General features: G+C 38.1%; 1 protein-coding gene across 2 annotated transcripts; it reads left to right on the forward strand.

Moving 5' to 3' along the window:
• The first annotated feature begins 1741 nt into the window (after nucleotides 1–1741).
• igsf5b (immunoglobulin superfamily, member 5b) lies at nucleotides 1742–22233 on the forward strand. 2 transcript variants are annotated; one of them, XM_014982425.2, is made up of 10 exons: nucleotides 1791–1972; nucleotides 4640–4735; nucleotides 4947–5264; nucleotides 10400–10527; nucleotides 13396–13558; nucleotides 15513–15644; nucleotides 18612–18636; nucleotides 19300–19388; nucleotides 20895–20959; nucleotides 22016–22233. In XM_014982425.2, the coding sequence occupies exons 2-10, from the start codon at nucleotides 4687–4689 to the stop codon at nucleotides 22124–22126; spliced, it is 1080 nt and encodes a 359-aa protein (XP_014837911.1). In that variant the 5' UTR covers nucleotides 1791–1972; nucleotides 4640–4686; the 3' UTR covers nucleotides 22127–22233. The 2 variants fall into 2 exon arrangements, with proteins under 2 accessions (XP_014837913.1, XP_014837911.1); XM_014982427.2 differs by lacking the exon at nucleotides 20895–20959 and having other exon boundaries at nucleotides 1742–1972; nucleotides 22016–22143.
• Nucleotides 22234–25178: the final 2945 nt, after the last annotated feature.

Genomic DNA, 25178 nt, shown 5'->3' on the forward strand with positions numbered 1-25178 from the left:
TTTAGCAATTGTAATTTTCTAAACTTAGAAGGAGGTGACCTTTTAAAAAAAAAACTCCTGGCTGTCTCACTTGTAAATGTTCTGCTGTGTTATTCCAGCGTTGTTCCTTACTTCCTCCTTTTATCACTTGAGTGCTTTAAGAGACTTTTAATGCTCCCCAGAAGGAAGAACAAATGCTGCAAGATTCAGACTATCTACCATTTTTACAAGTACCTGTCTACCCATACTCCTGACTAATCAATGCACTTTGTTGAACAAAGAGTGAAACGTGTAACTAAGACATGGAAACAACAGAAAAATAAACAATTTTAGACTGATAAGCTTCATGTTGTTTTATTTTGAGTTCTTAAATAGGTGGTTCTGAATCTTTTTATATCACTTCATTAAATACTGTTTCAGAATCCTACCAACATGATAAAATACCAAACTTTTTATTTGTTTTATGCCATAAAAATAAAGAAAAAAACTATACCATTCCATTATCAGTTGAAAGACGCAATTTCTGTATACATTGAATTTACACAAAATGTTGAATTTGAGGCTTTATTTGCACTTTATGATGTTTAATCATGATGTGAAAATACTGTTTTAAAGCACACAATATACCCTACTACCACTATGAAAGCTGGACTTTTACAAAACAACTCCGATGTTGGTCTGGCCATAAGGATATTAAAGACATTTGGAGGAACTTAAAGTTTTGTCTTTTTGAAAGATGTGCCTCAAAGTTTATCTATACTGAGACTAATGTGGTGAAGTTCACAGTGTTCTGCTGTTTTATGACTGGGTACATTGCTTTTCTTTCAGTTAAAGGCTTAACTGAACATCTGGAAATTAGATTTTAGTGACCTACGAGCGCCATCAAGGTGTATGATCACTTTTAGCCAAACACGAAATTTTAAATGCACCTGCATTATTTTGTTAGCTTGTTTTTCCACTGGAGGTGGGGCATTTGTTCAGTATGCAGGGTATGTGAAAACTGTGATACTTATGTGGCAGATTGTCCAGCTTATATGTCAGATGGGTTATGTGGTGATCTAATTGTGTATGCTACAGTGTGATGATATGAAAGTAAAAGCAAAACTGTGAACAAATAGTATCCCTCTAGAAAAAGCCTCCCATTTATACTGATACCAAAGCATTGCACAAAAGAAATGGCCATCATGACAGCTTTAAAACCTTTACAGTGTTTAATTCTGAATCTCATTGTGTTTAGTTTGCAGGTTTGCCCCCATGCATGTCTGGGTTCTGGGTACTCCGGTTAATTGAAAATTATAAATTCATCCCAGGTGTGAGTGTGTGACTGTGTGGTTATTGTCTGTGTTTTAAAAAGTTGATCGCTGGTGATTGGCAAGTGCTCTCCTGCTGTGATCCTGCACAGGCTTAAAGGTGGCATGGAAGATAAGTGAATGAATAAAATATATCCCCTGTAATTAAATCAACGCATATAAAAACAGGCGCAGAAATATGCATTGTAATGATCCACAACATCAGCATTGTCCCAAACATCCTGCTACAAATGCATTAATTTTTTTTAACATCCGTTTAGTTTAAGCTACTTTAGACAAAAAATGTACAGACAGCCACTCAATCATCTCATTTACATATTCCTAACAGAACAAATGAAAAAATATGATCCACATGTTTATTATTAGGTGCTAAATGGAACCCTGATAACTCTGGGCTACAAGAAAATGCCTACCATAGCAAAGTTGAAAAATTTATCTCTGGTCGACATTTTACCCAAACATGTAAATCAACTCACAGATTAAGTACTATCTGTGGATTGTGTTTGCAGAGTCTCTATGTGTGTGTGTGCTTGTGTGTGTCTCATGGGACAAAGTTCCCAAAGCTCAGTAATGTTTAACAGAACAGTTTTGGATGAGATCACCGAACACCAGGTATGAAGAAGAAACGGCATGGTTGATATGCATCCACTTAGTGTGTTTATGCACAGGAACACCAGACTGAGGTAAGACAAAGAAAAGAAGCAGAGTTTATGGATGATTATTGTTCAATATACTTTCATTTTATTGTTAAAATGTAAATTAGAAATAACTTAGAAACACATATGTCAGGCATGGGACCGTGATAGACTTTGATTATTTTGTTTCAGTTAAATGGTACATTTTTCAATTTGTGGTAATACTGTGACTTGAATTTAAAGTAAGTATAACAGCTGCAGGTTCACTGACCAATGCTAAAAATGGTGCATAACACTTGTGAAGTAATTTCACAGGAAAAGATTGTTTGTATAGCTTGCTTATCAAACAAGGTGAGAAAAATGCAGCAAAGGATGCAGAAAAGATTCTCAGGTTTCACATAATATTCTTTTAGGAAACAAGATGATTTATTTTTCTGACAGTTCCATGCATTTGTAAAAGTGCAATTTTGCAATATTTAAAGTAACTATAAAGTAACATTTTGTGAGACAAAAGTGAAACATATATTTTTATACTTAATATAAATGCTGTTCAGATTTGCCTAAAGCCTGTTCCCAATAAAGAACAAATACATGTTTTGTATTAATGTGCTAATGTCTTAGCATGCTACATCACTTGTTCACCGTGTCTGTAATTCAAATATTGTTTAGTTTTTGTAGCCATTTCAACGTATTCAATCGGGATTTGATCCATGAGTAAGAAATACCTGCAACCAAATTCTCTTATGTGGAACTTTAAGAGCATTAATGTTGGGTTATTTTCTTATTCTTATATTCTACTCAATCTCCCAAATGAGTAAGCTTATAAATTTCACAAAACCTGTGCATCATCAGGTTTGCATTAGATCTAAAAGATGCTATCTGCAGAAATCCCCACTTCTTAACCTTTAGTATTTAAATCAGCCGAGCTTCAGAAGTTATTTTTATTTCGCATTTATTCTTCAGTAAAAATGTAACCACAGCCTGGAAACCTCAGATGTGCTGAAACAAGGCGTTGGGAGTTATGATAATGATTAAGGAAATTACCCTGGAGTTTCACATTGCCGCCGCGTTTTCATGCATTATACAAAAACACCAGTCGTACTGTTTTCATCAGACACAATTTAAAAAGAAGGTTTAAACAAAGTGTTGAAGAAATTTAAAGCTCAAGCAGTGCGTGCTGCCAAGTAAATCTCTTAATAATCCATTTTTAACCCTACAGCAGGATATCTCTACTGAAAGAAAGCGTCTCAAAATGACTCATAAAGAATCCGACTGCAGACATGTACAATTTCAAAAAGCTTAAACATTCCTAAAGAAGTCACCATCATTTTCAAATTGCAAAACATTTTCCACTGCCAAAGTGGCCAGTACCACTGTTCCTTTTCGATGTATGATTGTTGCACAATTTTTAAAAAGATGTATGCTGTAAAAATGTTTTAAAACGGTTTTGTTTCTAAGTGAAGCACGGGCTTTGAATCCAAAAATATTAAAATAAATGTCTATGGTAGAAAACTGATAAATATTTAAGCTGAATCTATTGTACTCTGTCATATTTAGTCACTCTGGACAGGTGTATCAGAGCTAGATCTCGGAAGTCGAGTGCAGCGTTGTTTTCCAGCAGATATCGATGAAACGAGTAGAGATTTTAAGGCTCTGTAATTGTGCTGCTAGTCCCTGATGTTGCTTTTGTGTATAAGAGCACTGAGACTTCTTTCATGAAAGCCCTGCTGGCACAGATTAGTTATAAACAGTGGAGTGTGAAGCAGCTGCTCATTGTTTGTTTGCGACTGTGCCAGACTCAGCTACTGTAGAGGCATTATGCAAATACACTTCCTGCAGATGTAAACAAGTTAGGCAAGAAAGACTGGGCTGTCAAGGAGGCATTCAGTCATTTTAAGGGCATTTTTGATGGCGGAAGCCTCTGGTGGTGATTGTTTTGTAACTATTCTGACTCCTAAACACGAGCGCAAAAAAAATAAATAAATAAACAGAAAGCTAAATACATTTCATGGACCCCAACATTGTTGTCTTCATTATTATGAAGAACATAATGTGGAAACTTGATGAAAATTTCATCTGATAGTTATTGGTGGGACCATCAATGGCCTGGTCTGACGGGTATTTTGTCATGTCTTCTTTTCCTACTTAGTCTTACGAAGCTTCTGAACTCAGAAAAAGACACATGCCCAAGCTAAATACTATGGAATGGATTGGAGCTTCTGCAAATTTTTGCACCAGATTTCATCAATCTGGAACTTTTGTTGAGACAATCTATGAGATTATACCCAAAGCTGGTAGGCTGTAAAACAAAATACAAAAAAATCTGCATACCCCATTACAGTTTTCTGCTGTTTTCCTGTTTTTTTTTTTTTTTTTTTTGTAACACTTGAAATGTTTCAGATAAAAAATAAAAGTGAATGTCAGACAAATATAACCAAATATAACCTGAGTAAACAGTAAAAAAGTTTTCAAATGATGAATTTATTTATTAACAAAAATAGCTGTCCAAACCAATCTGGTCCATAGTAAAACATATTTGCCCCTCTTGTTAAAATGAGAATAAAGAAATCAGATAAATAGACGCTTTCTGACAACGTGAAGCAAGACCAAAAGATTTAAAAGACAGATGCCTCACGATCCTCTCCAAAGAAAAACAAGAACAGATGATAAATATGTGAAGGTGGTGCATATAATCAATGTTTTTTCTTTTTAAAGGCTTTTCTGCCATTCAACAGTTGACTGGCTGGACTGACATATTAAATATGGATATTCTTCTTCTGTTAGTGCTTGTTCTTTCATGGTGGACTGAAGGTAAGGTCCAGACAAACACGCCTTCTTGATTAGTTAGAGGTTTTCCACAGAAGTCAGTTAATGATGATATAGCTGACTTTTCCATTTAATGCAAAGCATGACACCAGCTAATAATTTTTTGTAAAATTTTAGACCCTTTTAATATTTCTAAGTGTTTTAGATATACGATGCATGTAAAACGACTGATGATCTTGCTCACTCACGTCTTTAGCTGCCAGAACACAGATGAATCTGACTCCTGCAAGCCTGACGGTTGTTGTCGGAGACGAGGCCAGATTTAGGTGCAGCACCTCTAACACTGCTTGGACACTTATGACGTGGCTGCTGGGAAATAGACCAGTATTAACCATCGACAAGCGGAATGGTGTTTTACCTACCATCAACCCAAACATAACAGCTGTAAAATGCTCCAAACCAAAGACAGATTGCTGGGAGTTTATCCTGAGACACACAGAGAGGAGCCACCAAGGACAAGTTGCTTGTGATCTGCAGCTCATTGATAGAAGGACGGCAGAGCTGCTTGTTCAAGGTGAGCACATTCATCTGTGTGCATGTCTGCGTCAGGGTCGAAGCAATTAAATGTCACACTCAGGTAGGATTTTAAGCACTTGTTTATTTCTCAAAATTTAGAAAGATTTCATATCAGAATCAGTGTCGGCAACATGTTAGACTTAGATTTTTCACTTTGTTTATTTTCTTTTGGAGAAAAAGAAAGTCTGGATGGAAAAAATGTGCGAACATCAACTTTCAGCCCAGTCATGAATTCTCAATTGGATTTAGTTCTGAGCGTAGATTTATAACACAAATCTGTTTTTTTTATTATTATTATTTATGTAGATCTGGCTGTATGCTTAGAGTTATCCTTGTTCAAAGTTAAATTTTACTCTGTCTTAAGTTTTCTGATACCTCTTAGCAGGATTATCCAGGTTTTAGCGCCATCCAAATTCCCACGCTAGCTCCAACCAGGTTCCCTGTTACTGCTGATTAAAACCATCCCCACAGCATGATGCTGCCAGCATCATATTTAACTATGAGGATGGTGTGCATAGTTGTAGCTTACCATTACACAACATGGGTTGTATGTAGGTTAAAGAGCCCATTTCCAGTCTTACTTTACTCCTTACGTTTACATAAATTCTGTAAACTGCTTATCATTTTCCTTCTTCTTCACCATTATACACCATTTTGTATTGGTTGATCACAGAAAATCCCTCTAAAACCTATTGATTTTTGTGGCTGCAACATGATAAAATGTTTCAAGGAGCATAAACACTTTCATAGGCACTGCAAATCTTGACGTCTAATGTTTATTCAGTGCATCGCTATCTTTATGCTGCAGAAAATTTAAGGGTTTTTTTTTGGTTCTCTCAAGGATATTCTGGCAAACAAAAGTGTGTGCACAAACACACACATGCACACACACAATGCAGCCAAAGAAAACAAGCAGATGGCAAGTTGTCTCTAAAAAAAAAAAAAACACTCCATGTGAGAGAGTGCAGAAACACACTGTATTTAACCTTGATGAAGCAGAAAGCAGCACGGGTAAAAGCAGAGGTAAAAGAAGGGACACAGCAGAAGTTGTGCAGCAGCTTTAATTCTGCCCGCCCACACCCCCCGCTTCAATAAAAAACAAAAGGAGAGGCCCAGCATTCAACTTTCACTTCTTAAGTCCCTTTCTCTGAACTATTGATGAAGGTTGGAAGCTTTTTGTTTTCTGCGAAGGCAACTGAACATGCATGCAAAGGATCAGTCATAGTGTGTGGGAAATTATTGGGGCCTGTGTGGCAGAAGGAAGTTTGCCCGACATGTTTGATGGTTTCTGTGACAACGGCTTAATGGCAGTGTGGGTGGGGGCAGGGAATTGATTGGACTGCCGTTATAAATACGAGTTGGAAACGGATAGACTCCATGCCAGTCGAATGAGGCAGCAGAGCAGGATTTACAGCCTCCACCTGCAGCCAATCTCCTCTCTCCTCCTCGTTTTGTGGCTCTTATACAAACGTTGAGCCAGAGGTTGTGAGATAATTTAAGATTCAAGACTTGATGAGGACTGCTAGTTCTCTTGCATTCAGAAGCCGAGGAGTGCTGCAGTATAATCTTGACTTGTGGGAGAATCTCTCATTTATCATGCTCATACTTATTGAAAACACTTCTACATGCTGGATAGGAGCTGAGAACAGGATAAGGCTTTCCTTTTTCATAAGACAGAGTATATACTATTTCATCTAGCAACCAGTTCAGGAATGTTACACTTTTTCTCATCCTACTTTTAAGTCTTTAGTGACCAAACTGTCATAAATAGAGGCGACAACCCCAGCAAAATGACTAAGAATCACTGAACACAGCTCCGTGAATGTTTAGGCAGACTCTACAAAAAGTAACGTGCTCTTCAAGTTGTGGCCCCATTTTGTACGTAAGCATTTCCATTTCAACCTGTCCATTTATTTTATATCCATAAACAAACCATTTCCATCTCACGTATCTAGACCAATGCAAAGAGATGCCTTTCTCCTTGTAGTTAGTTTTTCTATGATGATAAATAGTGAAAAGAAAAAAAGCTCAAATCTCATGTTTAATTTAATGTTCACCATTTTATGAAAACCTCATACTGTGCCACATTTCTGTCTTCTGTTCAGGTTATTTAATATTTATAAAATATCACAGATTGTGACACAAAACAACAAAAAGTTACAAATATTTCCTTACAACGATTTTGCTGTGAGTAGAATAGAGGGAAGTTTTCATCCTAAGTGCTTTAAAATGCCCTCCTTGTGGGTGTAAATTGATGCCTGGTGTAAAACATCCTGGTTTGGTGACTCTTTTGCAATTTTTCAGGTAGGAAATGACTAAAACTACAAAAGTAGGAAATGGTGTAAGGTGAAATGACCAGAAACCAGTTAAATGTCAGGCAGGCAGAAGCTGAAGAACAAAACTTAACAATGGACGTGGAAAAAAATTTACTTTCAGAACTGCAGACAACATGGAGGGAAATCACAAAAAGGAGCCACTGGTGAGCCAGAGGGCGAATAATGTGAAGGCCTGACCTTGGTCTAAGGAAATCAGGAGGTGTATAAGCTGCTAGGGTGATTTCTGAGACAAGTAATAGGTGAAGCCGATTAATTGCCTGGAAGCTGCTCGGATACAGAAAGCTAAAGGCAACTCAGGGAGGCTGGCGATGGACAATGACTCAATGAACATTAGAAGAAAGCGCAGCAGGACGGGGAAGCAATAGCTCAATAGAGTCTGACTGTGCACAAGAGGGAACAGAAACATAAATCACAAGAACATAAAGGCCATTAACTTTAAAACTCAAAGTCACAGTAACAAAGTCGTACAGATTATGACAAATCGTTAATAGACTTCAAGATTGTTTGAATATTGACTTAGTTAAAGTTTATTGTTTGTTCTTGGCTGATTCATAAGTCTTACAATGTATCCATCTTAAATACATGAAATTCGATTTATTTTTCATGAGTGTACATTTGGTCTTTTATTTTTGTTTTTAACATCTATAACTGAATGCTGATGTCTGCTGCAGGATCAATAACTATCCATCCATCCATTTTCTGTACACCCTGGTCCTTAGTGGGGTCGGGTGGGTTGCTGATGCCGATCTCCAGCTAACGTTCCGGGCGAGAGGCGGGGTACACCCTGGACAGGTCGCCAGTCTGTCGCAGGGCGGATCAATAACTATTTACAAAAATTCAATTAAGCCATTTATACTTACTTTGTAGGAAGCAATGAAACTGATTATATGTTCATTTTTGAAAGGATTGCCGCAAAAACCGCTGTTTACACCAAGTTAAAAGTTGACTGGATTCTTGAATCTGCAGGGTTTGTTTGGACCTGCTGCCCTTTTGTTATTAACCATATTTTCATTTACAGTAACTGCATTTAAAGTGAGTGCTCGGGGGGCGGGGCGGGGGGAGGGGAGCATGGAATCATCCACTGCACTGAGTCAAGAAAAAAACCCAATGACCCACTGCTTCCAATATATTACGAAGAGAGCCAGTGCCACAAATCCCCACTGACACGTGCAGCCATTAACAGTAGTGTATGGTGAATCAGCCCCCTCCCGGGGTCTCGATACAGGAGATCGCTATGGTTTGACATGGCCTTTGAATTAATCGCACATGCTGGCACTGCAAGTTAGCAGTCAGCAACTTTGCTCTTGATTTGTTTACTGCGGACTCAAATATACAGAGCGAGTTGAGCTACAAATTTACAACGAGGCCAATTGACTCTGTGTACTCTCCTCCACCACTCTCTGCTTTAATTGTTCTGTTTGGAAATTATGTAAAAGTGACTGCACACTGGCTGCTGTGTGTCTGGTTGCTCACTCAATCACAAATGCAGTACATCAACACAAACTCCTCACTTGAGCAGATCAATACGACCACATATGCTGTTGACTACAAGCTGCAGATCTCTGGTATAAATCAGAGAAGACAGAGCCTCTCCGAGGTAATATGACTTGTAGAGGTATGGCAGATACACAAGCTGGGATAGGCTCTTAGCTTAGGTGATGTGCACAGTTAATTTAAAGGGGTGTTATTATGTATTTCCCAGCCACATAGTGCCATTTTATAGCACAATCAAATAATTATGTTACCTCCAGTTGTCATAAAAATGCTCTACATCAAAGATAACTCGAGATAAAATTGACTTCACAATTTGACGCCTTGAAATTGGGCCACTGTCTCTTTAAGAAGATCCTGCTCTTTCAGACATTCAGCCATCACAGCAAAGCTTTTCTGTTATGTCATTTACAATTGTTCTTAGGAGCATTTTTAATTTAACGCTGTGTCGTTCTGAATTCGCCACGGTGGTGGCAGCATCATGCTGTGAGGATGCTTTCCTTTTAACGGAAATACAGCGAAGATGGTCAGAGATAATGGGAAGACAGATGGAGCTAAATACAGAGTATTCCTGGAGTAAAACGTGATAAAGATCAAGGTGCCTTTATGAAGCATTGCAGATGTCCTCATTTTTTGAATTATCACAGTATTAGATGCATCAGATTCAGGCACCACTTTTTCTGTTTGGGCAGATCAGTCTTTAGAAATCATCCAGATCCTTCCATCATGCAGTGCCAATTAGGCTGCTGGTTCCACAGCAACTACAGTTGCCCGATCTGAATCAGTCGGTCCACACATCAGATACAACATCCATGACAAGAAATCAACCCATCAAATGAAAGCATGTGGCACAAAAAGCACAGCAATGATTTGTACAAAACATCTGAGGATTAAACCCTAATCAATACAGGCTCCTCATCATGCACAGACAAACTACCAAAGCATCTCCAATTATCTATCTGTCAATAGGAATTCACTGTTTCATCAACAGCCCTTCATTTTACCAGGCATCTGACTTCACAGTGATACTGTGTCTCTCAGGGAGCTCAGCAGCTCATCTGGCTGGCAGAGAAGGAGATGAAGGGGAATAGAGGGAGAGGCATTCGTCAGCCAAGTGAGAATCAGAGACCAGAACAGCCACTCAGGAATCCATCTTTTGTAAAGGATCAGGCCAAGCAGAGCAGTGATTCTCAGCTTAACTCAAGAATGTTTTAACAAAAAATAAGAAATATATTTATAAATACAAAGAGCACAAAAAATAACTGTACTTGATTCAAGCTCTTATTTATTTATTTTTCTCCTGCAGAAAAGGGCAATGTGAAGGTCTTTGGAGAGAACCGGTTGGCATTTAAAGGGGAGCTGGTCCTGTTTCAGTGCCAAGCAGCAGGATGGTACCCTGAACCCACTCTGCAATGGCAGGTACATGACAAAAAGGTAAATACCCAACACGGATATCATTTTCTTAGTTTGCTGCTGGTGATGCTACATTCAGTCATCATAAGAATGGTTTTGCTGCATTTAGTGTATCACAGTTAAGCATGAAATAATTTTGTTAATTTAAAAAAAACATACGTTTTTGAAAGACTGAATGTAGTTTAGAGTGCTTTGGGATCATTTGAACTAAATAAAGTGACGTACAAGTTCAGGCCATTTAGATCAGGTTTTTTTTTTTTTTTTTGCATTTATTTGGTTTAATTTCAGATTATTGGAGATGGGACTGAAACTAACAATTTGTCAGAGACCAAAGCACACTGCTACTGTTTTAAAACAACTCAATTCTCAAAAAATGACTTGTGGCTAAAGCACTCACTGTGATATGAACCCTTAAGTTTGAACCAATAATTCTCAGATTCTTTGATCTGAATCATAACCAAAGAAAAAGTAAATCCAAATCCACGATACAGATTACTTATTGACCTGAATATTCAGGGGGACAAAATATTTGTCGTCTTGAACATTTTTAATACATTTTGATATATATCTAAATTTCCATTTTTATTACATACATACTTACAGATAACAAGAGATTTACAAAAACATTAAATAGATTTCTTCGAGCAGATGTTTAACTCACTAGGCCGTGGTCATTACATGTTTCACAAATGGATATTGTTGGTGGTACAACACCTTAGCTTTCCGTATAAATAATCATCACCTTCTTTGTAAATAAATACCCAAAGCAAAGGTAAAATCAAATATCAAATATAACTTAAGACGTCTTAAGATAAAAAATAATAAATTCTGCTTTGGTCTTGGACACTGTCAGATTGGCTGTCAATTTCAGCTTTTAGCATCAACTAATCTGATTTACACTAAATGAAGAGGCAATGAAAATGATATACTGCAGGTAAAGTATTAATTGTTTATTGCCTTTAAACATAAACTCTCTTTAAAAATCCCGATTAGTCCATTTAATGTACTCCAGACTTGCTAGATCCCTGCAGTAGTTCAGAGAAAGAGAGTAAAAGCTGCTGCGAAGGTAGACTTTCTTTTAATGCATTATATATCACTGCATTAAGCTTTCAGTAAGTGGACTGGGCTTTGGTCTGAATGAGATGAGTCTTGATTTATGTGTCTGAACCTGAAGAAAAAGAATGCTCTGTTCTCTCCCTGTGAATGTTAGCAAGAAATAAATCATCAAAAATGCCAGTGTTCTTCCTTCACCTGCATTCAGGGATGCCCCAGGAATTACTTACATTCTGCAGCCACCAGTGTTTTCTTTTCTGCACTCTGTGGAATCATTTTCATAGAGGTGGAAATTCATCTCATCGGTTCATCTTGAGATTTAAAGAGATGTGAAGATGTGGTAATCCTCTGAGTTTGTGGTCAGTTTCTCCTGAAAACCTTGATACTGAATGTTATTTCTAACATGAGCCTTTAAATTGGACTTTGAAATAAACAGAGCAGTTTGAGCCCATTTGGCATTTTTCTGCGCCATTGATATCCATTGAGATTATGTTTTTTTTCTTTTTAGTACACTACTAGTACATTCCCAAATATTTACAGTTCCAGTCCTTTAAGAAAATCTATTCATTCAAAAAGTCTGATTTTCCATCCACTTCAGTGGAAGTTGCGCTACTTTGTGTTGTTTCCACAAAAAAATCATTTGAATTTGTGTTTATAAAATGACAGATGTGGAAAAAATTGAAAGGGACTGGAGACTTTTGTGTGGCGCTGTAATCATTCTTACAGTGAATGTGACTATTTTGGGAAAAAAAGCTTCTCAGTTAACTGCTTTTAGGGGATTAAAAAGCTGATTTGATTGAGCATCTATTCCACTATAATTATTTTTCGGTTACTGATCAATTTATCCTGCCTGAACCATTTTCCTAAATTATTCTGTGAACTGATTATTAAAATTGAGGTCAACTTTTAATGACAAAATGACCACAACCTACTCTAAAACGCAGAAACCTCTGTAGGTTTCTGCATTTTTAACAAACTAGACAGGTTTTTTACAAAAATATGCTGAAATTAATTTATTTTCATTTGATATTTGCATGTAGAGCATGCAATACCTAGCATTAGTTGTGAAAAGGTTTCACTTATAAAACCATATTACAAGCTTAGAGAATCTCACAGAGCTCTGTTGAATTCTTGGTCTGATAATGGAAAGTGCACAACACACCTGCAAATCATCTATTCATCTAAATCTGACATATTGAACCAATAGAGCATTAATTAGAGAAGCAGCATTAACCCCTAGAACCCGACAGACCCACCGGTGGGTCCAGCTGCCACGACCTCGGCTCGCTCTGTAAACAAAGGCTCCACGTGCCTTTAAATTTTTTTTTTATTTTTTATTATCCGCTAAAAGAGTCTTTGATCTTTCAAAAACTATTCCGCATAAAGGTTTTGCCCAAAATGTTAAGTTTAAATTTATTTATACCCCCTGAGGTTACGATTATTCTCAGCATCTGGAGAAGCTGCAGCAATCAGCATCTGTTGAGAGGACGACTTCTAGTCCTGCAATACACAAATCCGACCTGGAATGGATAAAATTTTAGTCCTCAAACATATTCGGGGAACATACTCCAGAATATTTACAGCTGTAATTTGGAGTGAAAAATGATTCTTCAAAGTAAGGACCTTTGACATTGTGTGGGGTTTTTTTGTAAAAAAAAAAAACAAACAAAAAAAAACAAACAATGTATTTCATTGGGTGTATGTCAAACAGATGTGTGCTTAAAAGGTTCACAGATCTGTCTGGGCCACTTTGCAGATAAATTAGTGTAGGTATTAAAGAGTTTTTGATCAGTTGCAGTCAGTTTGGTATCTTTCTCTCTGGTCAACGGGGTTCAGGTGAGTCGGGATGAATACAACATCAGCACAGAGGAGAAGGAGAACCTCTTCGCTGTCTCCAGCAACCTTAGCATCCAGGCCGGGAGGAGCTCTGTGGTTGGCTGTCTGGCCTCAGTGTCTGCCCTCAGAAAACCTCTGGAGAGCAGCGTCAGCCTAACAGTGGGTGAGAAGAAGCTTTTAAAAAACTTTTTTTTTTTTTTTCCTGCATCTTAAGACATTTGTTGTCCCTACGGTAAAGGTTTAGATGAAATTGTTTTATTAAGTGATGCTGTGTGGAGGAGGATTCAATTTCTGGAGTTTGATCTGTTTATCACTTGTGTGTATTTCCACTGTGAAATCACTAAGTCTTCTTCAGCCTCGAATCTCTGCACTGACATCTGTTAACGGCATCAGCAGAGGTGCAAATAAAAACAAAAATGTTAAACTTATTTTTATACTCAACATTGTTTCAAAGTGTTTATGGTCTAAAAGCTGAGTAAAAGTGCAACTTCAATTAATTTTAAATTAAATTGCCAACCTTTGAAAAATATAAATAGAATGTATGTTTTTTAGAAATAAATAAATTACGTTTCTTAATTTCTTTGTCTTTGGCAAGTCGCTCCACACTAAATGGGAAAGTGTATTTTTAAAAGTATCCTCTGTAATCTCATTATAAAACTAGTCCTGCAGGTCTAAACATTAATGTATGATATTTTCAAAGTTAATGATCCAGTGACCACAAATATAAAGTAACACAAACAAATTAAAACCCTATAATCTTACTTTGACAATACAATTTACTCTTTTGGCCTCCACAGGTGGTCAGAGACAGAAACCCATGATTTGAAACTGATCATAGTTCGACTCTGAATAAACTTTGAACTGTACGCAAACTTAAGCAGAGATGAATAAAACACAAATCAAATTAAACTGATCCAAAATGCTTAACATGCTCGCTACATAAAAATATACTTATTTATACTTCAGCATGAATCAAAAAGTACAAGTCCGCTATGAGGGTTTGATTTGTACCCTGCCAATCTGTTTTTACTGTTGTAGGCAAAGTAGAAGTGGAGGAATGAAAAAAATGTTCCTAATAAACTATTCTGGCTCCCGATAAGATTCCAGCAGTCAAAGCTGAGACTTTTATCTGCCTCTCTAACCACCAGTTATCTATGTTTAAACTTGTTCAGACAGATGTCCTCTTCTCATACAAATACAGCTTTATTCTAAAATTTGACCAATTGTTGTTGTATTTTGGGATCAGATCTGAAGAACAAAGTAGATGAACAGAATAAAATTATCAATACAAAGTTCCTCAAGTTAAATACTTCATATGACATTCACTCAAACTGCACTAAAGGTTTTACATTTACCTTATTTAAAATGCTAGGTTAGCTTTTAATCTGAGCCCTCCACTGTCAATTTATTTCTTTAAAGGAGAAAACATAAATGGCTAACTCTTATTTCTATAAAGATGATTATAAGTACTGGGTAAGACACTAAATAATGATAATTCTTAACACAATCCCACAAATTAAAAACAAACAAGCAAAACAAAATAAATAATATCTTAACGGTTGATCCTAAAAAGATCAAAGTTTAGTTACTGAACAGTTCTTGGTCAACCTACTTCATTTATAACTCCATTTTGCCCTCTATGATTCTCCTCATTTGTGGTAGATATGCTTAGCTAATGTCATATGAATTCAATGCATGTATTAAATTCATATCTTGAATTGCTATTTTTTCAGATTTTCTGTCCTTGTTTTTTTTGTTGTTGTTTTTTGTTTTAATCTGTTACATTTTTCATTCTGTTCTGGGTAGCAAGTGAATCATCACAGAGTGCAGCTGTTACAGAAGAGGAGTGAAGAAAAGAAAGGGTTACGAAACTGGAACGGCATGAGCTTGAATCATAGCAGTATACAGGTTGAAAACAGCAGAAAGGGCCACAGCTTTGAAAAGTCTTTTTAAAATCTATTTTCATCGTTTTTCTCCACAAACACCCTCATGTCTAAAATCCAAAATCTTTCTCTCATCTCTCTGCTGCGTGTCTGAATATCTGTTACTGAATTGCAGAGCTTTTCCACTGCCTCAACACTGGAATGAAACAAAAATGTGACCTTCTCTCTCTTCAGTCGCCGAGGTGTTGGAGGAAGAGGAGGACTGCACAATCCTGGTGGCAGTAGCTGCATCTCTCGCTGCTCTTCTGCTGCTCGTGCTGCTCTCCATCTGCACTGTCCTCTGCTACAGGCATAGCAGAAAAGCAAGTAGGCACTTTTGTCCTTCCTGAAATTGCTCTAAGTGAAGAAACGCCCCGCTCGGACCACAATTTTCCAGCTCAGAAACTGTGATTAAAGTATAATAAAGCATAGAGGTGGCCGGCTGCATGCTGGGACAGCCCTGTAGTCAGCCTTCAACAAGGGCATTCTGAATCCTTTCTGACAAAAGCAGAACATCAGCTGTAAACAGAACAGTGTACACACCAATAAGGGGCAAATAAAAAGGTTAAAGGGGGTTTTGGAGGTGTTGAACAATAAATAAGGTAGAGAGCTGAAGAAAGGATACAGTTTGCAATTGTTAGTTGTAATGTAATCTTTTTTGAATAATTGAGGTATATGTCATAATTACACTGATGATTTAGAGAATTAATTTGAATTTTAGGGGGGAGCTGTCATTTGTATTTCCTTAAATTAAAATTGCCAGTGTTTACTCTGTCTTCTGAATAACATATATATATAAAAAACAGCCAACACAACAACAACAAAAACACAGAAATAAAAACAAACAAAACAAAAAAAAACCAATGGCAGCATCACTAAAACCGGTTTTGGGATTCTGGAAGTTCCCAAACTTTTGCATGTTGCAGCTGCAGTAAAACAGAAACTCATTGTCTTTGTTTTACTCTGTGTGGGACGGTAGTAACCTTGGGCAGGTTATCAGTCTGCAGGCAAACAGGATCGCTGCTGTTGACAAGTTGGACAAAAATGCAGTGTGCCTTTGGGAACGTGAGGTCACTCCTGGTTTCTGCTGGATGACTCATTAAATTTGGATGGACCCGATCTACTGTAACACATAGCCGCAGCGCAAAGAGAGCACACAGGTTATTCTGGACATTAAACATCATAGAAAACATGTTATTTAGTTTAGCTGCTGATAATGATGATGAAAATAGGTATCAGCTCCTTCGCCTAAAGCCAAAACAATGTCTACCGGAATTAACTAAATAAAATATATTTCACTTTTGTAGAAAAAGATATTTAATACAACAAGACAGCTGCATCTGCAATATGTGGAAAACACATAAAACTGCCCCCAACGGCCTAACAGTGGGGGACTCGGTGCTCGTTTTTGATGCGTGAGATATTGCTGTCCAGGCCAGTAGGTGCTAATGGCACCACAAGCTCATAAAAAACATAATTTGTCAGTTGCCAAACAAGTTTTCCTTTTCTTATTTGCGTAGGCAGTGAATGGGTAGTAAATGCTACACTTTGTAGTGCACAAGATGTGCAGAGGGACTGTCCCAGGGCACCATTTATGCAAAAACGTCCCCTGAGAGGGTAAGGGTGGTGGGGTGTCATTCCTGACCAATCAGCTTGACTCCTAGGTCAGCAACGTCTGTCCTCCAATGGGTGTTCAGTTTCCATGGCAGTAAACCGTTGTGCTTGCCAGTGGGTGGTAGCCTCCATTACTTTACTTCCTCTACGGGTTTTAACTTGGATGCTCATCCTGCCATCATGATATACGTCCCACAGGGAAACCCAATTATTTTTCATCTGGATGGTTGGATGTTATCTGTCAGCCAGCTAGTTTGTCCAGCTGGATTCAGAAACATTGCTGTGGAGCCTGTCAGAAACACACTGCGGTCTCTAATTTCTGACTGTATATATACTGTGAATATATTTTTGTAATTGAAAACCATTCATATTGTTCTCCAAGAAACAAAGATGGGTGGAAAACAACCCATCTTTGTTGGAGCAAGTAAAGATGCACCACTTCTCTGTGCGTCTTTACTTGCTCTGCTTGGTAAGGATGCACTCTTGCCTTCCCCACAGTAGCATCACTTCTTCTCCATAACAAGCAATTTATCTTTCTTACATTACTGAAGATGATCATTATTGAAAACAACAAAAAAAAAAAAAAAAAAAAAACAGTGACAAAAATAACAGAGCTCTTCTTGGAGAGGCCATGCCTATAGTGAGCTGCCATTCTGGGATAGATTAGATAAGTCTTTGATTAGTTCTTTATGACTGTGATTATGACTCAAGGGCAGTTTTGTGGCTCTTTTTTATTTTCACATGAATGGTAATACCCCCTGCGCTCTGATAATGCAACAATCAGTCTTAATATCATATCATTAGGGATATTTCCATTTAGCATAATTAAGGCTTAGAGGTGATACAGGCTGGGATTCTTGTTCTGGAAGCGGGAAGGATGCATATTTCTGTGGGATAAGAAAAAAATAATAATTCAGGCAATTTAAGTCATTGTAATCCTCTGCACACATTCTGGACCGCTGCTAAACGTGGCTCTGGTTTGGGCCTGAGGGATTAGCCTACTGCAGGTGTGACCTTTCAGTACCTAAACCATCTCACTGCTGTTCTTGGTCCAGTCTTGAAACTTCGAGGGAAAATCCCCTTAGTAATTTGAATGAAATTCATTGGACATTTCACCTGTCATAGGATCCAGCTTGCTTTCCAGAATACAAAACACTACTTTGTGTAATCCCTCTCACTGAGGTGTAACGTGTGCTTTCAAATCAACGAGAAAGGAGAATGAATATAAAACAACAATTTAGCTAATGACAGCTTTGATTTAAACAGCGATGATAGGAGGGTTTCTCCTTCAATAAAAGGAGAGAATTTAGATCTCTCTCTCTCTCTCTCTCTCTCTCTCTCTCTCTCTCTCGGCAAGATTCTTCTGCAGCTGGATAATATTGCAGCCCTTTTGCCATGACCATGGGCACCGTTGGCAAATACAACCTGCAAAGTCTTGTTACAAAACTCATAAATGCGCAGCAGCAGCTTTTACTGCTGCATTACAAACCAACTGGAAGCAATAATATCAGTGCAGGCCCCAAAGCAAATAAACAGCAGGTCATTTACAGCTTTCTTATTGTTGTACTGTGGATGAAATGAGCAGGTTGAGTGGTTCTATGCATAATGCTAAAGTTGGCACCTAATAACTCATAATACTAAATTTGGTCATATATACGTTTTTTTTTTTTTACTTTTCAGAAAAAACTCCACAGGAAGTACTAAGGTAAGACAAAAAGTTATTTCTTTTGCTCAACTATACACAACACATTTTAAAAATGATTTGAAGAAAACGACTTTCCTACAAAGATGTTGAGCTTTCATTAATCAAAGATGTACAACATCTTTCTCTTGCAGTTCATTTATATTTAAGCTAATGTGAAGACTCAGCATGAATCATTGTCTTAGCCAGTGTTTGAGAATGAAAAGGGTCTTATTGATCCTCATCATGAAAGAAAATTAAAAGACATGAATTTGAAATGACATTCTTTAGATAGTCTTTATAAAGACTATCTAAAGAAAGTCTTTATAAAGACATTCTTTAGATAGTTAATGGTCTTAACTTCATTAAGACCATTATTGTCAACGCTAATGCATGAAGCATCTTATTTGTCAGCATTTTTTCACTTAAATGAAATGCACTGCCGTAGTTGAGGAACTTTAGCTGGATCTAATAAAGCTGAGTGAAAAAAAAATGATGATGGTGCTCATTTTTTATCTGTCAATGCACTTTATGCTGAGAACAATACAGGAGCCCTCTGATATACTACTTCTCTGTGGGAGTAGAAATTGTCTGTTCACAGCCGCTTGGCTTCTGACAATGTGACTCTGCTGTTTCTCAGCTAAAGGTTATCTCTTTCATTGGACCGTCCTCTGTGGGTCTTTGCAGGTCCGACCAATCGGGATTTTGGGGAAGTTCGGTTGCTGAGGCGACAGGCGGGAATGTCAACCAGGGGTTTTCCAGCGAGAGCACAACAGGTGAGAAAGTGCAAAACGGACCAACAATGTTGGTACATAAATGATTCATTCTGAATATTTTTTTTTTTTAGTAATCATTACCTCAAGTCCCCACCTCTGGTGGAACTGAGCAGCCCCAAGTGTGCATTTCATTTATCACTTCTGAAATATCTCTGCTCTCTGTCCTATCAGATTATTCTGTATTGCATTGACATAAAAGATAACTTAAAGAAGTACAGCTAATTTTCAGTCTGGTGCAGTTTTAATGCAGGGGACAAACTACCTTTCTTTAATATTGTTTGTGGAGTTTTGTGACACACTAAATAAGAAAAAAAACATGAGATGGTCATTTGAAATGAGCTAGTAGCTAGTATGAAAACAGTTCAGGTTCATGTCAAAAAAGCAGAATATGATTTTAAAAAATCCATTGATTTAAGATTAGAGCTTAACCATTATTATTTCAGAAAATCTTCATGTTTTCACCGAGTAAATAGTCTTGCTAAACAAGAAAAGCAAGGCCTTTGCTCAAAGACGTACTCTGGGACAGTCATGCACCTCCACAGTTCTGCAGCGTGTCATGTAAACTGATGAACCACTGTAGCATCACTCATTCTGGCTACTTTTGAGACCTTCCTTCCCCTGTTGAGTCCTGACAACGCAGTGTCCTAGATTTCCAGAAATAACCGAACATTTTCATCCCTCACATGGCAGTTTTCCGCTGCAGCTTCTTAACAAGCTTGGGCCAAACTGAGGAAAAAGATTCCTGTATTTTTTAAAATATTTCTTTCCTCTCATGTCGATTGTTTATCCCTAATTTTTGTTTCCAGCAACAAACTACTCATGACGTGGTTTTACACATAAAGCAAATCCCCCCCCCAAAATTGACCTCTTTTCATATGTCGAAGACGAAAAGTAATTTTTGAGAAGGAATTATAATTCAGCACTGTTTTTAGCTTATTTGCTTATGCAAACAAGCAAAAGAAAACTTGTGCAGCAACAGACAAATTATGTTTTACAAGCTTGTGGTGCCGGGCTGCACAGTGGCGCAGTTGGTAGAGCTGTTGCCTTGCAGCAAGAAGGTTCTGGGTTCGATTCCCGGCCCCGGTCTTTCTGCATGGAGTTTGCATGTTCTCCCTGTGCATGCGTGGGTTTTCTCCGGGTTCTCCGGTTTCCTCCCACAGTCCAAAAACATGACTGTCAGGTTAATTGGCCTTTCCAAATTGCCCCTAGGTGTGAGTGTGTGTGTGCATGGTTGTTTGTCCTGTGTGTCTCTGTGTTGCCCTGCGACAGACTGGCGACCTGTCCAGGGTGTACCCCGCCTCTCGCCCGGAACGTGAGCTGGAGATAGGCACCAGCACCCCTCCCGACCCCACTGAGGGACAAGGGTGACGGAAAATGGATGGATGGAAGCTTGTGGTGCCCTTGATATCTCTGAACAAAGGTTTTCTACTTTAAATCTAGAGTGAGGGGCACTGCAGGTGTTTACCAGAACAGTCTAGGAAAAAGAAATTGTCTTTCAATCTGCAGATGTGGACAGCAGTGAGATTATCGTCGGAACTCGTAGCCAGATGAACTTTGACACCTTCCGCAAGGTAAGAGACAGGAGGTAAAGGTGGTTTGAAATGAGCCAGACAGCTACACAAATACTGAAAGAGACAGAGAGAGGAAGAGGAAGTGATCAACTAAAGATGAAAAATGGAGTCAGTTAGCTATTCTGTAGCTGCATCAACCTGCCAACACATGAGGAAATGCGTCTCTCATCAGCTGTTGTACAAGTGGTATAAAGTAAATAACATTCATTTGAAATAGACAAAAAAAAAAACTATGTGGAAATCATTCAATTCAGTTTAAATGTCTCCTGAATTGACAAGACAAACAGGTCCAGTTTATATTCCGTCACATATAATCTGCAGCCACTGTTTACAGTCTTGTTAACATCTAATCAGAGCAGATAGTGAGATTTTTATTCCTTTAAAAACTCACATTAATAATGGAAAATGGGCATCAATTAAAATCCGAAGTTGTCTTGGTGAATAGCACTCACTCATTGCAGCTTTTTAATTACTTTATAACAAAGTCAAAGTAAATTCAGGTCATCAGTGACGATCATAAGAGAACCGACTCTCCTCAGGTTTTTATTTATTTGATTAGTTACAGCTTCAGCCTTAAACTACAACAGCACACATCAGACAGCACAGACCTGCTGATGTGGTCTTTACTTAATATCCTGATGAATAAAGAAAAGTTGTCAATTATAAATTAAGAGGAGCTTGGTAATTCAAGCAAGAGCCTGAATTACCAACCGTGACTAATGTTTATGAGTGGGCCGTTCATTTGAATGCGTTCATACAGCATTGTTCACAAGAATTTGGTGCAAGTGATCGTATGTTTAAACTGCAGATGAGATAAGGCTTCTTCTCCCAGCTAGCTCTGCGTGAGCTCTCATGATCCCAGAGCCGCACTTAAGCTGTGATACTTCAATTACATTCTGGCTCCCAGACAATGTGGAGCCCAGTTTGTGTCCAGAGAACCTCCAGATCTTAAATCCTATTTTTTATTTACTTACCCAATGTGTATTATGTACTCTAAAGAACAGACGTTTGCAGGTGTTTGGTCTACATAACTCAAAACCCGATGTGTTTCACCAGGTCCCTGACGTTGTACACTCCAGCAGCTTGTCTTTGCACACCGAGGGCCGAAACACAGAGTTTCAAGAAGACAACGCAGTTAGCAATGTCAGAAGAATTACCACAGTTTAAACACTTTTATTTTGTATTATTCACTAGTAGTGTTTTGTATTTTTTTCAAAGCACAAGGATAAAATGATATTAAACTTGATGTTCTTCAATAAATAATTATTTTGCCAGCTCTGATAGTCTCTGCTCATTTTTTTTTGTTTGTTTGAATTATCCATGCAGGGCAAAGTGACTCATCATTCATAGAACATTTTTGTTATATAAATATGTTCATATCAGTGTTGACTCATCAGGGTTGTTTTGACAGAGGTTGTTCTACAGAAAAATAAATATTTGAAAGTCCTGCAGAATGTCTGAGAACTTTAATACCTCATGTCAAATGTTGCGCTGAGATCAAAAGGATTCGTTTCTACATACTGATAAGTGGAAACATTTACACGCTAAACTGATTCTGAGGAGACTTAAAAGGCAAGATGGAAAGCATTTAATGCCTAAATTTGATCATTTCTGCTCTTTTATTAAACCTGCGCCTGTCCTCCAGACCGGCTTTTGCATGTTCCAGTTGATTGTTAAACTCAGGAGCAAAAAGCCAGAGAGAAAATCGACATCATGAGCCGTTCTGCTCTGACAGTGCTGTTGTGGCGATGCAAGTAATTCCAGATTTATCTCTGTGTGTGGTGATTTGCATTTCTTAATGGTTAGGAATAAAGAGGAACGGCTTGGTAGAGATGGAGATATGAATCTGCGGGGGAATGTAGAGTGTCTGGCTCTTTAATTGTCTTGCTGGCCATGAGTTTTTGTGTCACATTTCAGAAACCATATCAACTGCAAATGAAACAATTTCAAGTTAATAACATAGTTCATTCTATAATATCATCAACAATTTTTATTGCATTATAACTTTTGGTATTTACTGAGTAATTATCCAAGACTTTAAAAGATAGTTGTGAGTGATAAGCATTTAACACCCACAAGTGCAAAGGAACGACTGCAGAGTTTATTTTTTGATGAATAAAAAACAAAAATAATAATTTCATTTAACTAAAGGGCTTAGTGCAATGTATCTTATTGTTTAAAGGGCAACTCTGGTGTGAGTTCACTCTTATTATTTATTGAACTGTTAATTTTGATTTACTTCAGCTTGCAGCCTTAATTGGTCAAGATATTGGTGAGATACCAACATTACATTTTTATGACTGCTGTTAACTGGATGCTTTCTGTTTTTCAGATCATTCTCTATAAAATCCAATCAGATCAGCAGCTTAGAAAACACTCAGATTAGCCTGTCATGTGCCAACAATCATGTCACACCGAGAGTCACTTACATCGCCTTTCTTCTTCGATTCTGTTTGAATTTCTGGAAGTTGTCTTCACCACGAATAGAAGCTTAAATATGGATTCACTATTGTGCTGACAACCAACTGAGCAGGTGGATCTAATGAAGTGGTGGTTGAGTGCAGATCTCTCATCTGGGATTGGGGCCGTGGGCCTGTGTGTTGGTCTTGATGTATGACATTAAGAAGCCTGTAATAGCAACACTTTTAGTAAAAAGGAACACAAATGAGACAATGGGAATTCTTGGACATAGTATGAATATTTACATATTCAAAATGGACGTTTTCTTGTATGAATATTTACATATTCATACAAGAAAACATCCATTTTGGAAAATGTCCTCTTCAGTTGTCAGCTTTGTAGTGACAGCATGCATGTCTGCATTATTGAAAGTAGCATGCTGACATCGTTCTCCGCTCCTTTCCATCACCAGATGGCTGACACAGATCCTTAGTTTGGAAATCACATCTTGCCAGTGAACGTGAAGAAAGCGTTTGTCCCCTCTCTCCCGCAGCCATGCTTTCATCGTCTGTTTTCTCGCACCAAACGCCTGGCACCGAGGCAACAGGCTGTTAAATAAATAAAGTTTTCTTAGCACGCCTGACACTTGCAGTGGTTAAATAAGATGTATGTTACATGGCCCGCTTTTACTGTTTTGACCTTATCTTCTCTTGAGGCTTACTTGGAGCCTTCCATTGGTGCCAATTACACTCCACCAGGTGTACTTATGTAACTCAAACGCTCATCAAGTGATCCTGGCCAGGGACTGAGAACCTTATAAGGTTCTAACCTTTCACTTCTCATAACAGCAGCCATCTTCTGGTCTGGTAAACGCTGATCTCCTTCTTGGATGATATTGCTGTGCATCAAATCCTCAGTTGCTTCTCCGGCAACCACACTCTTACATCAGCATGCTAACTTTAGAGTGCAGGGGCAGCCTGGTTGTTAAGGAGGTGTCTACATCCTCCTTGCATGCATCACAGGAAAGGCTTTTCCCTTTTCAACCACTGGGAATGAAGAGGGAAAAGTGTGCTGCTAAGGTGCATCTCCTCAGCTACCTTTACAGTGTTCTGTATGCAATTAGCAAGAAGTCACTGCTGTCGCTTTTTTTTTTTTTTTTGCCATATGAATAAAACAAGTGGAAACTTTGCTTAATGGCTCTCTGGAGGGCAGCGCCATGTCTCCAGTGGCTTGTTATGCTTTTCTTCCTACTTCCTGTTCGCCAGGGTCCATTAGCAATCCGAGTACTGAAGTGCTGCTAGGAGAACAGAGCCCGTCAAAGCCGCACACTCTCAGGAATCTGCCTCGCCATTTTAAAGAACAAGGCTAGGAAAGTGAAGTCATTCTTCTCATTAGTGATGTATAAAGCAACATCAAGAATGGCAAGGAGGGCTTTTGGTGGCGGCTATTTTTAGCCGTGAATACTCATACAACGAATTGTCGTACTTGTGCATTATGCTCATGTTGATAACAGAGATGGTGCAATGCAGAGCTGGGAAACTAGTAGGTCCTACACACATTTTGTAGATCAGCTGGCATTCAGAAAAATGTAAATCATGTAAATACTGCAGAAAAAGAAATAAAGAAAAATTGCAGTTGTCCACATGGTTGGAGTGAAGTAATCCTCACATTATGGAGGAGCATCTCTGCACTTCACATACTCAGCACTACAAGTTGTGTGTTCCCATCAAAATTATCTATCTAGAGAGGTTGCCTGAGATATTTTAGGTATTTTTATTTTCTGCATATATATTGACCAGACGCCCTGTTGAAACGGAGT

This window comes from Poecilia mexicana, unplaced genomic scaffold, assembly GCF_051168715.1.
Source record: "Poecilia mexicana isolate PSO_F unplaced genomic scaffold, ASM5116871v1 scaffold_13, whole genome shotgun sequence".
NCBI classification, from domain to species: Eukaryota; Metazoa; Chordata; class Actinopteri; order Cyprinodontiformes; family Poeciliidae; genus Poecilia; species Poecilia mexicana.